The sequence below is a fragment of the Hippocampus comes genome, unplaced genomic scaffold, assembly GCF_001891065.2.
Source record: "Hippocampus comes isolate QL1 unplaced genomic scaffold, H_comes_QL1_v1.1 scaffold291, whole genome shotgun sequence".
Lineage (NCBI taxonomy): Eukaryota > Metazoa > Chordata > Actinopteri > Syngnathiformes > Syngnathidae > Hippocampus > Hippocampus comes.
This window is the reverse complement of record NW_017805740.1, coordinates 419,712-436,835: the sequence shown is the minus strand read 5'-3', so window position 1 is coordinate 436,835 and position 17,124 is coordinate 419,712. Positions and strand designations below refer to the sequence as shown.

The following is a 17,124-nucleotide window of genomic DNA, read 5'->3' as shown; positions in this document are numbered from 1 at the left end:
CAAACGGTAAAAAAAAATAATAGCGGGTCGGCAGCGGCAGCCAGACGCACCAGCGTTCACTCAACCACTGGAGCCTGCTGGAGCCTATACCAATTGTCTTCGGGCAGGGTAGTCCCTGAACTGGTCGCCAGCCAGTCGGAGGGCACACATAGACAAACAACCATCTGCGCTCACACTCACACCTAGGGACAATTTAGAGTGTTCCATTAACCTTCCATGCATGTATTTGAAATGTGGAAGGAAACGTGAGTACCCGGAAAAAAACGACGCAGGAACCGGGAGAACATACAAACTCCACACAGGATGATGGCCGGAGCCGGAATCGAACCCTGCGCCTCTGCACCGTGAGGCCGGCGTGCTAACCAGTCGACCCCCCCCCCCCACACACACACACACACACACACACACAAAACAGTACATTGTAATAATGCTGGAAGAAGATATTGTTTGAGCCTTCCGTCCTCGATACAGTGTCTAGTGGTAATCTTTATTTCAGTACTGATATACTATTCAACAATTCATTTGGAAATGTATAAAACAAGTAAATAATTTTTTTTCAACAACAAAATACATCTGCCATACCGTGTTTGTCAACGAAGCTAAATGTACATTAATGCTAATATTGTCATCTTTTAGCAAGCGGTCTGATTTACGTAACCCATGTGTTACAATTTCTACAATTTTTGTAGATTTTTGCGTATTGTCATCTTTAAATCAAAGACAAAGCATAAAAATTGTGTGATATGAAATATGCCAATTCATGTTTTATTTATATAGATTTATATCATAGCACAATGCCGCTTTTATTGTCCATGGAGGGCAAAAATACAAAGAAAAAAATAAGAACTATATGTGTATGTATAGCACTGATGCCACTGAACATGTCGAGTGGTTGAAAGTAAAATAAATATTCAGGAATAATACTTTTACAATTTTTGTAAAATTGTATGTTGCGCTATATAAACTTATTTACATCGACTGCAGCATATTTAATTAAAGCTCTGGCCTCTGTAGCATATTTGTTTGTGATGATTGCGCTAGTTTTAAGGTATAAATCTCCTGGCCAATCCAGTTTTGTACTGACTAAGGTTCACCAAGCAGTTCTTTGAGAAATTCCGATCACACACAAATAGCTGCTGGATGGTCTGTCGCCAGAGGAGCTCGGCCCCTCGGCCAGGGAGGCCGCTCATAGTGCCTTTTTCCCGGATACGCTTGTCGGGCATCCCACTGTCTGCTCAGAGAAATTGGGCGTGTTTAGTCTGCTGGGATGTTACGGAGGTGGCAGCTCAATCTTACAAATAGAGATTGCGGACTGAGTCGTTTTTTTTTTGTTTTTTTTTTGGGGGGGGGGTTGGGTTTTTTTAATTGGGCAGACCTCGTGCTAAAACAGCAGGAATGTTCAGAGGTGAATGGACGAAAACATCACTTGAGGATCATTTTTGGTGGTTTTGTCCACACACACCCCGACACATTTTGCTAATCTTGAATGCTGCTGATTATGTGCTGTCTTGCTGGTCAGACGTGTTCAGAATGCTGGTGTCATGGCCGCCTTTGCCACAACAGTCCAGGCTGCTCTCTCTTTCTTCCTCCAATTTGCTTGCCCTTAGCAGAGGGACCCCACCTTCACATGCACACAAATATACTCATGCCAGATGACAACTGTTAAAAATTCAGAAGTTAAACAAGACTTTACTATAGCCCCGTTCACATGACAAGATTTACTCCGACGCTGCACCGACTCTACGCCAGTGGAGCGTTCACACGTGCAAATTTACTTCGACGTAGCGCCGCTCAACAGCCTAGTGCGCATTAAATTTGATCCACCTCAGGGAGGTGGTTTAAAAATTTCCTCCGAAGCAAATGCTCATTTGCGAAGCAGCACCGAAGCAAATGTGCGCGTGTGAACGCAACTGGCGTAAATTTGCTCCAGAGCAAATGCTCGCTTGCCGGGGAGTGGCCTCGCTACGCGCTGGAAGAGTCCATACGGGTACTTGCAAATGCATCCTGGGTATTTTGTGCTTGAAAACATGGCGGGTCACAGCAACATTTCTATAAACACTTGTGAAAAAAACGAAAGCAGGGGGGTGAACTGGGGCGACGATGAAACTTCAGCCATTTTTGTTACAATCGAAGGAGGGGAAATGGTACTTCCTTTCCCCGCCTTCTTCTTTCTTTACGCATGCGCATGTTTTACTGCGAAACAAAATACTGCCCCGTGTGACCGCAAGTGGAGTTACTTCGGCACTACGTCGGTGCAGTGTCGCTCAGCGGCTTGTACGTGTGAACGCTCCACGAAATTTGTTGCGGTGTAAAATATATCGCATCAAAATACTTCGGTGCAGCGTCGGAGTAAATCTTGCCGTGTGAACAGGGCTATTGATAGCATGTGAGAGCAGCCATACTCAGTGAAGAATGAAAAATGTGAAAATCAAATAAGAAAATGTCTCTGCAGGTTTGGGTTGGCACTGTTGGTGTTGGACCTCAAGGCAGAAAGCTCTGTGCCACCTTTCAACATGCTGAAACGTATGCCTTCCAGGATGAAGTTGGTGACCTGCTACTGCATGTTTGCAAAGTTATGCCCAAGGGTGTGCTTTGCTTCCTGCCATCCTACAAGGTAAATATGCATTCGTACTGATTTAAAATGAAAATAAAAGATGCTCATTGAATATGAAATCCAGAAGAATTTTTGCATTGGGAGCACAGCAACGGTTAGAAAGGCTGGCTAAAACCAAGGCACTGTTTATGTATGTACCATGATTGCCACATTTCTGACAGGGCTCCCAATTGAGGTGGGTAGAGTAGCCATAAATTGCACACATGTAAGAGGACTGTTTCTTCAGTATAATACATAGGTGTCAAACTCAGGTCCTGGAGGGCCGCTGTCCTGCATGTTCTCCAAGTCTCCCTGTTGCAACACACCTGATTCAAATGATCAGATCATCAGCAAGCTCTGCGGAAGCCTGACATCGAACCTGTTCATTTGAATCAGGTGTGTTGCAACAGGGAGACTTGGAAAACATGCAGGACAGCGGCCCTCCAGGACCTGAGTTTGACACCTATGGTATAATACAACTAGAGTAGAAGTAAAATAATTACTTGAGTGTTCAGTTTAAAAAAACAAAAAAAAAAATTGCAGGACTAACTAGTGACTCACTAAAGATTTGGATTTTTAATCAAAGCATAACTGTCATTTCGACGAAAACATCAAATGGTAATATGCAAATTCAGATATTGACCAACAATATCATATTTCTGTGTGAGGCTGCATACATTTGGTGTGTGGTCATGCCTCCATGTCATTGGTCAAATGGAGGCCGGTGTCACCAGAAATTCCGTTGGATCGGTAAAACAGTCATACACAGTGAGCCTACTTCCACCTGCACATCTATCAACTATGCCCCCCCTCCCCCCACCGCTTCTCTTCTTCTCAACAGCCTTGAAAGGTTCTTTTAAAGTTAATGCTTGCTATACCCATACTAACTACCAGAAGACTTTATTCTCAGTTGAACTATTTAATGGATTCCTATTTGCCAAGGGTGTCATAGAGAAGAGAAGTCAAATGAAAGCAAGAGAAATTTCATAGAAAGATACATCACTTGAGCTAAGCTTTTGCCTGGCTCAAGTCACCTATCTCATCATATACGCCCAAGAGGCTGAATTTAAAATTCCCCATGTTTGAGTGACCTCTCATGGGTCACTCAACTAAAATATATCCATCCATCGATCCATTTTCTGATCCGCTTATCCTCACAAGGTCCATGGGGCATCTGGAGTCGACCCCAGCTGTCTTTGGGCATTAGGTGAGGTACACCCTGAACTGGTTGTCAGCCAACGCAGGGCACACATAGAAGAACAACCATCCGCGCTCACACTCACACCTAGGGACAATGTTGAGTGTTCCATTAGCCTGCCACGCATGTTTTCTGAATGTGGGAGGAAATGGAAGTACCCGGCGAAAACCCACGCAGGCATGGGGAGAACATGCAAAGTCCACACAGGGAGGCCAGAGCCGAAATCGAACCCTGCACCTCTGCACTGTGAGGCCGACGTGTTTACCAGTCGAACCACAGGTGCCAGAGCAATGTCAGAGGCGGCCTTTCCTCATCATCCTAAGCACTGTGTGTTGGTCGAAAGTATTATACTGCCTCCCGGTGGCCAAGTTACTCAAACCAGCAGTAGCTGAAATGAATTAGGTCTTTCCATTCTATTTAATAATTCCATCAAAATGTTTTGATAAAGTAATCTGTTCAATTGATCTCGTTAAAAAAGTCCACATTACAATATGTTTTGATTCTTGTTTTTGGAACAGATTAATGGCAAAATTCCATTCATTTCAAAGGGTAAAGATGATTCATTTTGAGTTCTAAGTGTGGTCACAGAATTATTTTAATTCATATCTCAAGGCACCACTGCAATGAATTCTGCTTATTAAACAAATCAATTTGACAAAGGACTGTATTTCAAAATGTGATGATACTCTTATTTGTTCAGATGCTGGGTAAAATGCAGGATCGATGGAGCATCACAGGCGTTTGGGAGAAACTTGAAAAACAAAAAAAAGTGATAACAGAGCCTCGTGGTGGTGGAAAAGGTGACTTTGATGAACTTCTTCAGGCTTACTACAATGCGATTAAGTCCTCTGAGAAAATCGGTGAGTTATTTTTGTTTCTGTTCATCCCTCAAGGTGCTTTTCAATTCACACACTGCTGTATATTTGTGGTATACACTTCACAGAAAAATCACGTCACACATATATTGGCTTACAAGACGAGATGTCACAGGGAAAGTGGATCACAAATAGTGTGACAATTCTTGAGGTGGACGGTGGTGTCAGCACCTTGCTCAAGGGCACCTCTGACCTCAACAATAATCAGAAAGCAGACAAGCATCTCTCCAACAATGAGCTCTCATTTTCCATTTTGTGAGCAGCAAGATTCGAACCAGCGCTTCAATTTCAATCAACTTGGTTAATACAAGGACAAATCACAGCTTCAATTGTTATCTTGATATTGCATTTACTTCTCTCATGGTTTTAATGTCATAGATGGTGCACTCCTGCTGGCTGTATGTCGGGGAAAAGTGAGTGAAGGACTGGACTTCACAGATGACAATGCAAGAGCAGTGGTCACGATTGGAATCCCATTCCCAAATATTAAAAACCTCCAGGTAGGTCAACCACTGCTGTTCATCCATGATCCATTTATGCAAAGAAAGGCTCAAATCAGACTGAATAAAAAAGGTATCAAAATGAAAGCAGAGAATACAAACATATCTAAGGCCGTCCTTCCCAAATAGTGAGTGGTGTGTGAGTGCATGTGACACTGGGGAACTTTTTTGAATTTTAGGACTATCAGTAACAGTTTTTTTACACTGGTGGTCATAATATGGCCCAACTGTAATTGAATGATGATGGAAGCACCATTTTAAAAATGAGTGGCAGAGTAATGATTGACAGACCAGGTTGAAATAATGAGATGGACTGGCGTGACAGCCACTGGCGAATGACAAATGAAGGATGATATTGCCCACCACTGATGTTTTATACATACTAGAATAAAATGTAATTGCTCATCCACTACAGTAGGTGGCGTTTTACTGATTTTAATTTCTGGCAAATTTATACATTTTAAATGTTCGCTGCCGGAGACTAAAAACAACATTAATAAAGTTATTCTTTATTGTAAGTTGATCTATATTTCTTTCTTTTTTTTCTTTAAATTTAAGGACACACTGTAATACAGAAGTGTACTTATCCCAGACAAATTGCATTATTTATAGATGTTGAGGGGCAATGGATTGTTTTCACTTTCCTGGGAGGTCATAACAGAAAATGATTGCAAAACGCATAACTAATGTAAATAGAGGTCATTTTGAAATAATCTTTATTATAACATGGTTTTCTTTCCTGATACTATACACTGCCATTTTGCCCATCCTTAAACTAAGTTTAAAAGCTCAGTTCAGTTCTGCCTGGACAAGCGAGTGTATTTAAAACACAAATAAAAACCTGCTTATACTGTTATTCATTGTGGTAAAACAGATGGTGACAGTCATATAAACTGTAAACATTTTTCTCTCTTGAGCTACAAAGTGTAATTTTATTCCACAGAGTCAATTTGTTGTGGACACCAAAAAAGGTCACAACCATAATTCCATGGAAAGTTACCATGTCTTTTGTATCACGAGGTCTGAATCTCAGGTCAAATCCTCGGTCAGGGTTGGCTATGAGTTTGGCCATGGGCCAAATTACTTTCCTGAAATTACATCTTCATCAGGAAACCACACTAATGATATTGAAAACTCCTAATTTGGTTGTATCTATTGATCACTGTATTTGCAGTAAGCCTCCCTGTAGGTATTGCAATAAGATTCACGGTACACATCCTGTTTGACAGTGTTTGTCATATATTTCTTATTTATAGTATTAGAAATATGATCCTGCCTACATACAATGATTTCTTTGCTGAGATCCCAACATTCAATTTAAGGCAGAAACACATGAACATTCTTAATCAAGGAACACGGGTAAAGAAGAAGCCATCCATCCATCCATTTTCTGAGCCGCTCATCCTCACGAGGGTCCTGGGCGTGCTGGAACCTATCTCAGCTGTCTTGGGCAATAGGCGGGACACCCTGAACTGGATGCCAGCCAATCGCAGGTCACACAACAGACAAACAACTCTTCACATTAACAATTACACCTAGGGACAATTTAGAGTGTTCAATTGAACTACAATGCATATTTTGAAAATGTTAGGGAGGTAAAGTGTAGGACTCAGAGAAACCCACGCAGGCAAGGGGAGGACATGCAAACTCCACACAGGAAAGCCAGTGCTGGAATCGAACATGATATAATTGGCGGCGAGCCAATTTTGTTCCGTGAGCCGGATGTTGCCTACCCTTGTCAGGTCCTGATGCTGCGTCACCTTTGAGTATATTGAAGGTAGAAAAGTGCTAAACAAGTGAAAGCCCATTTGGCATTTACCCATTTTTTATTGGTGAGCGGCCAAGCAGAGTGCAGGAACACTTCAAGATTTTTTTTTAAATCCTTCTCCATGGCAGGAACTCTCAAACCCTCTGTCGTTGTTTTTTTTTTTTTTTTTTTTTTTTTTTTTTTTGTTTTTGTTTTTCAAAAAGTAAAACAGACTCTGCTGCTCCTCTTCACTCCGATAAACGTCCTCATCTTACTCTGACATGGCAGTAAATTAAATTTTTTTCTTTTGTAAAATTTTTAAAAGCAAAGTAAGATTCAAATCAGACTAAATGAAAAATGAATCCAAATTAAAGCCTAGAGAGGAAACATAAATATATCTAAGTCAGTCCTTGCCAAATCGTGAGTGGTGTGTGACGCCAAAGAACTTTTTTGAATTTTAGGACTATTAGGAACAGTTTTTTACACTAATGGTCATAATATTCACGCCGATAAAAGTCCTCATCTTCTCTGACATGGCAGTGAACTACATTTTTTCTTTTGTAAAATTTTTAAAAGCTCATCGTTCGACATGACTTTGTCTACAAACTCAGCGAGTCATTTCCACTTGTTTTCTTTCGCACGTTCATTAGGGACATTTTCTTCATCTTGAGACACCTTTTCTTGAAGAGCTTCGACTTTGTTTTGTTTTCCGCTTGCTTCATGTCTCACCAGAGCGTGTGTGTTGAGGTTAAGCTTGAGGACAGCTTGAGGTTGCTTGTTTTGTCTTCCAAGTATCATATACACCAGTTTCCTGCGACTCATGGCACATTTCAGCTTAGGGGATTTAATTTGCAGTGACCACATTTATCGATGACACCAGCTGGTCATATCAGGGCAACTCTTTAGCCAGCAAATCATTTTTGACACACAGAGGCGTGTTAAGAGATTGTTATCCTCTTAGCTGGGATAACCTGCGGGAGAACACCAGGAAAATAACAACCGTGCTGTTCATACGGCAGGGTGGACTTCACGTTCCCGCAGCCCACCACCTTCCAACAGCTTTGTCAGCAGAACACTGTACCGCTTGGACATGTTTGATGGCATGGCACCATGTCAGCTGTCCAAAATACATCTGCCAGCAGCATGAAGCCATACAAACAAAGATCCTCTTTCCGCCTACTTAAAATAGAAACCAGTAACCAAAACCTACTGCAAACTAAATAAACACTGTGTTCTCAGCACCTGACCTCCATTTGTAGGGAGGGAGGGAGGGAGGGAGAGGGAGAGAGAGAGAGAGAGAGAGAGAGAGAGAGAGAGAGAGAGAGAGAGAGAGACGAAAAAAGAAGCTGTATAGGGAACGGTAATAATATGATGAAGCTGTGTAATATACTCTATATGTACAGTCAAACCTCGGTTTTCGAACGTCTCTGTTCTCGACCAAATCGGTTTTCGACCAAAAATTTTGAGTTTTTTATGCCTCGGAAGCATCTCTTCCTCGTGTAGCGTTCCATTGTGAGCAGACGTTTTGAATAAAGGTTTTTTTTTTTTTTTTTTAAAGAGCGTCGTTTCGGTTTTCGAACATATCGGTTTTCGAACAGCCTTCTGGAACGGATTATGGTCAAAAACCAAGGTATGACTGTATATGTATATCAGCTCACAACCCAAGTGAGGATAAGTGGTGTAGAGAATGGGTGGCTGGATAGAGAAAGATAGTGTCAGTCATGGGTGATAGATAATAAAGAGGAAAGTCTGGCTATATTAATGGGGCTTGCTCCGATTCACTTGAATGGACCCTGCGAGATGTGCGGACCTTATTATTACAAACATCACTATTTCATTCACAGTTCCCAATGAAATCGTAAATTATGGTTAAGTATTGTAAAACACAATTTGTGTACTGTGTATACTGTATTTTTTTATGATACAGCGACGGGAGGGAGTGTCTTGTTCACTTAAAACCCGGCAATTGCTTTTTTGCCTGTGTGAAAGCCTACATGCATTTTGATTGGCTAGAATTTGAAATGTCGTCACATTGTACAAATGCAATTCAGATTTAGAGTTGCTGCAAAACCAGTGGCCAAGACTCGGCCGTGTAATATTCTGCTAAGACCTCGCACAACTGCCCAAGTTTGGAGTAGAGTTCGAACTTGACAATTTAGCAGATCACTATTGCTACAGCGGTACCGCAAAGGCCAACCAGAATCTGTTCTGTGAAGCTATTCTACCTAACAGTTGTGAGATCCTGTTCAAATCTTGGCTTCGACCTTCCTGTGAAGAGTTTGCATGTTCTCCCCCCGGCCTGCATTGCTCTGGGTAATCCAGATTTTCTTTCACATTCCAAAACCATGCTAGACATGATTTAGTGAATCTTTAAATTTTCTTTAAAAACAAGCGGTATAGAAGATGGATGGATAAATTATTTTAGACACACTTTGTTCTGCAGTCCAATCTGTTACCATCACAAAAACCTTTTTAACTACACAGTCAATGATTTCTCTGAAACCTTAATTTTTTAATATGGTGCATCAAATATTTTTATATTTGATGCAAATATTTCGTGAATATGAGAAAGTTAGTGTTAATCAGTATTAACCTTTTAACAGTTAGTGTTAATCAGTATTAACCTTTTAAAAACAAGAAAACACTCTTTATTCCCCACCTCGGTGTTTTTTTTTTTTTTTTTAATGATGCAGCCATTTAACGCCATCCACGCCTGAACCCAGGTATTGCTTTTTATTATTCTTTGTAATGCGTTGGATGCAGGAGGACCTCATGCAATTCCCCACCAAGTGTCGAGCATGAAAAGGATTCCAATGAGGTGCAATGGCCAGCAGATGTCAACAGTGCCTTTGACTAGCTCATAGACAGTACTTTTTGTTAGGTAGAATAAACCCAGAGAAGGAAATAATAGGGCCTAGCTAAGGGAGAGATAAGAAGTATGCAAAGCGATTGAAACGTTGAAAAATACAGGCAGCTGACACTGGACGACACTCTCTTCAGAATTAGAAGCTACAAAGAGGTTGTCATCAGTTGATCAAAATAACAATGACTCTGAGAGCATGCGTGTGCCCATGGTGCTCTTCTCCTGAGCTTCGCTGATGCGTCGAGGGTGAGCGGTGTCAAAGTAGACACACCATCGATTGAGGGGAGCCAACCGGTCAGCATCTGACTACCTCGCCGTGCTTCTGAACCAAGGCCACGTTATTTAGGGACTGGGATTGTTTTTTTCTTTGGTTTTTTTTTTTTTGGGGGGGGGGGGGGGGGGTTCGTGATGCTGATCCTGACTCTAATGAGGAATATTTCCCCTTTTGGATCGACTGAGAGCAGCGGAGACTTGTTCCTCAGCATCCACAAAAAGGCAAAAGCGGTAAGCACGAACTTACTTTACTCCCATACTAACTTCAGTAATTTGAAAATTAATCCTTTGATACTTGACATCAGTCTTTTTCAAATTCATATGCTATGCTTCCTATAATCTAACATTTATTTACCAGTACTCGTGTGTCCCATACATATGAATTATGGAAATATTAAGTTAAAGATAGCAGTAAACAGTAAAGCTGAAATCACTGAATAAATTAGCAGAGAAACCTTGGATGTCATACAATCAGGAACGAATGACTTGTTTAAACCAGTGTAAATGTGAGTCTGAAGTAGAGAAAACATCATGTGTGTGACTGCAACAACAACAAAAAAGTTTTTTGGGTGGTAATGTACATATTTGCATACATTAGGTTGTGGATCCAGGAGCAGAATCACTCCCATTCCTCCTGTTGGCAGGGTCAGGAAAGGTGAAAACATTTTTTTCTTTACTTCACTTTGTAACAGGCAAATGTATTTTTATGTTTTTTTTTGTTTTTTTTTTCTATGTTGTACATGTCATGCAGGGAACCGACGTCTTAGTGATTCTGGCTGGCACCATGCTGACTGGGAGAATCCGCCTCAGTGAATGAACATTGAACATTTTTGGCACTGATTTTTCTCGCTGGGTTTCTACACAAAAAAAACAAAAAACAAAAAAACAACTCTCACCATGTGTTCGGGTGAACACCATGGTGTTTATCCTGTCATGTGCCCTTGCACTAACAAGATCTTCCATCCTTCTCGGGAAGGATGTGTGTGTGCAGACACACAGATGCACAGTCACACACACACACACACACACACACACACACACACACACACACACACACACACACACACATACGTGCACTCACACACGTGACTATATATCGCACAATGCTCATATATTTTTGGCAAATGTTATAATTGTAAAAAATGATTTTCATTTTAACGTGCCTATGTTCTGCTGCAGAAGACTGAAGAATGACAAATGCTAGAATAAACTTTTGATGAAAGAAGAGAGTCTAATCTTTCTTTTCGTAGTTTCCATGTTTGTGTAGCATAGAACAGTGGTCCCCAACCTTTTTTGCCCCACGGACCAATTTAGTTTCTGACAATATTTTCAGGGACCGGCCTTTCAAGTGTGGCGGATAAATGCAACAAAAAATATGATACGACCTGCATGAAAACTGTGGTATTTTCTGAACATAATAATAAACATGAACCATGACACGAGGAACATCCGATCTGGCCGCAACACTCTCTGGTCGCTATGGTAACGTTTAAACGTGACTTCAAAATAAGATACTTCGCAAATACAAAGTGCATGAAAAATATGACTCACCATCGCCACGTATTATGCAGAGTGGGCTTGGTGCGTGGGAATCTCCCGTTGAGATAAATCCGTATTTTAAGTAGGACTCCTGATACTGTCTTTTAAATGTAGCCTTCTTTTTCTTGAATGTCATAGGCTCCTCTTCTGTCTCCTGGCTGGGCCTTTTCCCCTTCCCAAAGAAACTTTCCAAAGACGTCTGTTTTTTACTCATTTTGCTCGCTCCTGATTTCATTTTAGCAGTAACCTATCACGTGACCGTGAAGCCGGAAGTAATGTAAGTTATTTATTCTTTCTGAGCGGCCCGGTACCAAATGAGCCAAAGACCGGTACCGGTCCGCGGCCCGGTGGTTCGGGACCGCTTGCATAGAACACAAGATTCCGTGGGCCAAAATCCTCTAGAATGGCTGACGTTCAGGGGGCTGGCTGTGCAGCAAACGGCTAGGAGTGAATGAATTAAACACTTGATTATACCTACTTTTGAAGCACGCTTTTGTAGCCTATGTTGCTCCACTTTTCTTTGGTGCCACTCTGCTTCTGCACTTCAACACTTTGTATCCTCTTTCAGCTGAGCACATTGCCGTCATATTGCGGCGGTACAGAAGACAGTGAATTGAGAGTTGCTAGCCCTGTCCAAATTTGCCACGGTCTATGCGGTCCACAAAAGGCTTTATGAGGAAGAGACTTTGAAGTATCCACCGTGCGAAGGGCCCTTCAGAGTACACAGCCTACAAAAAAGGACACAGCTAATGATGCAGTGGGTCAGCAGACTCGAATGGTACCTCTTTGAGACAACATCCATCCATTATCTGAAATCACGATGGTCACGGGCGTGGTGGAGCCTATACCAGCCGTTTTAGGACAGTCGACGGACTACACCCTTGAACTGGTTGCCAGCCAGTCGCAGGGCCCACAAACAAACATTCACACTCACAATCACATTGAGGGACACTTTAGATATACACTTACCAAGCATGTTTTTGGGATGTGGGAGGAAAACGGAGTTCCCGGAGAATACCCACGCAGGCTCGTGGGGAGAACATGTAAACTCCACCCAGGAAGGTCGGTGCCCGTAATCGAACCCATGACCTCTGCACTGTGAGGCAGATGTTCTCACCAGTTGACCACCACCACCTTTGAAACAACAGACCACGTTTATATGAGCCAAAGTAATGAACAGATGACTTTAAAACTAATTAAATGAAGCCTCTCCTTTTTTGCATATCATTTGCTTGAAATTACTGCGTGAAGCATGTGGCCCATTGAGATCGCCAAACTAAATTTTGCTTTTGTGATGTTTGGGGTCCCAGTGGTCCAGTGGTTAGCGCGTTGACCTCACAGTGCAGGGGTTGTGGGTTTGATCCCGGCTCCGGCCTTTCATGTGTGGAGTTTGCATGTTCTCAGCGTGGGTTTTCTCCGGGTACTCCGGTTCCCTCCCACATTCCAAAAACATGCATGGCAGGTTAATGGAACACTCCAAATCATCCCCAGGTGTGAGTGTGAGCACGGATGGTTGTTCATCTCTGTGTGCCCTGCGATTGGCTGGCAACCGGTTCAGGGTGTCCCCCACCAACTGCCCGAAGACAGCTGGGATAAGGCTCCAGCACCCCTGGCGACCCTTGTGAGGATAAAGCGGATCGGAAAAATGGATGGATGGATGTTTGGTGTTGCTCTCTTCAGTCTCATCCATAATCTGTAGAGCAGGCTCTGTAGGGTATAAGTCTGGCTGTTGACTGCCAATCAAAACTTGACACACAAACTCCTCTGTTGTTTTAACAGTGCTGCATGATGAAGGATCTACAAATAATTTTTGTTGCATCTTTATGTAAAATGACAAAATCATTCTACAGATTATAATTTTCCAAATCCATTAATCATATGGCAATAATGTGATAAAAGAGCAATTTCTTTTCAACAAATGTCTGTGTTCCTTGCTCACACAGACACATCCGACCGAATGAGTCACTCTAATGTCGATTAATTTCAGTAGGAGATGAGGCCCCTCAACAACCTCAGTGACACCAGATGCCCCAAACTGCAAGAGGGAGAGTCATGTAGCTCCAAATGCACCTTCCACTTCTCCACCACCTCCAAAGTCCAGTTTAAAATAGTCTTTAGATGTGCTTTGCTGACAGCCATCCCTAATCATGGTCTCATATATTTTTCAGGATGAACAGGTTTTAGATGGCAAGGCCAAAGCAAGCGAGTGATCTCTTGACATTTCAACTAATCCCTTCTAGCTTGTGGTTTCTTGCACATTGTGAGATTTGCTCCAAGCCATAAGTGGCTTTTTCACATATGTTACCTGTCATGTTAGATTGGAAGATGACAGTACACAGGCCAGGTTTCTTTGGTAGCCAGAATGCTAAAATGGGTCAGAATTGGATTTAGATGACAGCCTCCCTCTGGGCTACTGGCATTTTGTGCAGGAGCTGTAGGTTTAGAAGTTATTCATTCATTTATTTATTTATTTTAATTGCTCAACTGTCTCATGTGGTACATGGCAAACACGAGCATGAAGCCGGACATTTATTGGATTGTTCAAGAGAACCACCGTGTATTGATAATGCAGGTGATTTGATTTTGTGTTTTCCCGCAAGGCCAGGCTAATGTGGTTCTGTCAGTACTTGAGCTGTGCTCAGTCATCGTCGTAAATTTTCAGCAAGTATTTTCATTTGGTGTAACTGTTTGAATAAAGGCGAGCTATGCTACAGTGACTTTGTTTAATGCACATGAGGGAACATGATGTACCTGTCACATGCCTTTGGTAGCTCTGGGCGAACAAAGAGTACCTGTCAAGATTAGTTATAGCTCTGTTCAGTCACCTGCCCTTCATGGCTACCCCTCAGACGGCAGATGAACTTTTCACTTGTCCATTTCAAAATGTTGATGATAACAGTGAGCATCGACAGATTCCAGTTGTTGGAAAGATTCCTGTCATTTTTGGGCAGGAATGGCTCATGACACTGAGACCTCCTCACCTTCCACCACTCAGTTTGTCATGGCATCTGTCCCATACACCATCTGTGAGACAAGGTCAAACTCTCCAAAGTATTTGTTTAAGTTCATGTGACGGCTGAAGTTACTTTCAGAATAAATGGAAGATTATCAGGCCATTGTTGTCAATATTTCTGCAAAAATCACACATCACAAAACTCTGGGGACCTTGACAAAATACTTGGCGACATGAGTATGTTTTTGACAACCAAAAGGCAGATGAAATATTTTGAAATGTATTATCAAAAGTCAAAGGACAGTTTGACTGGATTTTGACAGAGAAGGTATCTGCCATTATCCTCATCTCATAGTTCCAATGTTTAGGAAATAATGGTGTGTTGTAGGTCGAACTCAAGATGAAGTACAATGATCAGCACTCAAAGAGTAGAGGTCTTCTCCCTGGCCATCACTGGTATGAGATGCAGGCTTACCGAGCTCTAAACCAGGCCCTGGGAAGGTGAATATGCTGTTGCAATTTTATTGATTTGAACTGAAATTGAAAACAACACATTTAATATATGATTTTACGTGTTCAGGTGTATTCGTCACAGAAAAGACTGGGGTGCCCTAATCTTAGTGGATGACCGTTTCAGGAATAATCCAAACAAGTATATCAAAGGTAAGATGGTAAATTTAGATCATGTGTATTTAATATAAACCTGCTCCTGTGGTAGCTTTGGCAATCCAACAAGTACGTTAGCTGGTTGGTTTCATCCATGCCTTGTATCAGTTGTTTCAGTTGTTCATTACACTAAAACTAATGATCTATGAAACAATTTCTTTCTCAGCTCTTGTGACCACTTTAGTCTGCATTATCTATGAAAATATTGGTTTAATAGTTTTGGTGTGGACCTCTGGGATTTTCTTTGTCAGTATAACCCCAGATTTAAATGGAATATATATAAATGTGTGTATATATATCTATATCTATAGATATAGATATATATACACACATTTATATATATTCCATTTAAATCTGGGGTTATACTGACAAAGAAAATCCCAGAGGTCCACACCAAAACTATTAAACCAATATTTTCATAGATAATGCAGACTAAAGTGGTCACAAGAGCTGAGAAAGAAATTGTTTCATAGATCATTAGTTTTAGTGTAATGAACAACTGAAACAACTGATACAAGGCATGGATGAAACCAACCAGCTAACGTACTTGTTGGATTGCCAAAGCTACCACAGGAGCAGGTTTATATTAAATACACATGATCTAAATTTACCATCTTACCTTTGATATACTTGTTTGGATTATTCCTGAAACGGTCATCCACTAAGATTAGGGCACCCCAGTCTTTTCTGTGACGAATACACCTGAACACGTAAAATCATATATTAAATGTGTTGTTTTCAATTTCAGTTCAAATCAATAAAATTGCAACAGCATATTCACCTTCCCAGGGCCTGGTTTAGAGCTCGGTAAGCCTGCATCTCATACCAGTGATGGCCAGGGAGAAGACCTCTACTCTTTGAGTGCTGATCATTGTACTTCATCTTGAGTTCGACCTACAACACACCATTATTTCCTAAACATTGGAACTATGAGATGAGGATAATGGCAGATACCTTCTCTGTCAAAATCCAGTCAAACTGTCCTTTGACTTTTGATAATACATTTCAAAATATTTCATCTGCCTTTTGGTTGTCAAAAACATACTCATGTCGCCAAGTATTTTGTCAAGGTCCCCAGAGTTTTGTGATGTGTGATTTTTGCAGAAATATTGACAACAATGGCCTGATAATCTTCCATTTATTCTGAAAGTAACTTCAGCCGTCACATGAACTTAAACAATATAGAATTTATTTTGTGATTTCCTCGCTTGATTTTCTGTTTTGATGCATTATTTTCAATTTTCGTAGTTTCATTTAAGTACAGTAATAGTTAATTTACATTTTTCGGAGGCGGTCATGAACGCCTCTCAAGTTGAACGGACACCTCTCGAATTGAATGGAAAGAGCGTAGCACCATCTAGTGAAAGCATTGTAGATTGCGCCTTTTGATGCGAAGCGTCTAATATATGAAAAAAAATTTACAAAATAGCCATTCATTGAAGGTGCGCCTCATAATCCAGTGCGTCTTTTAGTGCGGAAAATACGGTGTATATATATATATTAGGGTGGTCCACATTTTCATGGCAAAAAAAAAAAGTTTGTCGGATTCGTCGGGCCGGGTCGGAATTCTTGTCGATACTATGGTACAAGGTTCTGTGCAAAATTTCATTCCGATCTGATGATATTTTCCCGTCCCACAAAGCGGCCAAAGTTTCCACCATAACAACTGGTCTCAATAGGGTGAACATGTGTATTTTAACCGTGTATTTTGCCATGCGTGACACTGGCTGGGCTGAATGTTGCCCGAACGATCACCTCCTGACTAACTAACCATTCCATCGCTGCTCTCAGCAGCCGGAGACAAACTCAAACGCACGCCTAACACACAACGGTCACCTACTGGCGAGCTAATATCTTTCAATTGAAGTCGAGAATCGCCGGAATTCTTACTGGACGCTGAGCTGAGGACGCTTTTCG

The 17,124-nt window shown here is 41.5% G+C and overlaps 1 protein-coding gene across 8 annotated transcripts in view; it reads left to right on the top strand.

The window, feature by feature from the left end:
• brip1 (BRCA1 interacting helicase 1) overlaps positions 1 to 17,124 on the top strand; it is a 61,116-nt gene that overhangs the window by 34,406 nt on the left and 9,586 nt on the right. For 3 of the 8 annotated variants that reach the window (XM_019883297.1, XM_019883296.1, XM_019883298.1), the window contains 5 exons: positions 2,453 to 2,614; positions 4,492 to 4,651; positions 5,045 to 5,166; positions 14,930 to 15,042; positions 15,122 to 15,204. In XM_019883297.1, the coding sequence (XP_019738856.1) occupies positions 2,453 to 2,614; positions 4,492 to 4,651; positions 5,045 to 5,166; positions 14,930 to 15,042; positions 15,122 to 15,204 (640 nt within the window). Of the gene's footprint in view, positions 1 to 2,452; positions 2,615 to 4,491; positions 4,652 to 5,044; positions 5,167 to 9,676; positions 9,732 to 10,240; positions 10,281 to 10,647; positions 10,705 to 10,800; positions 11,275 to 14,929; positions 15,043 to 15,121; positions 15,205 to 17,124 lie in introns of those variants that run through there. The other 5 variants (XR_002169864.1, XM_019883300.1, XM_019883299.1 and 2 more) reach the window with 5 other exon arrangements.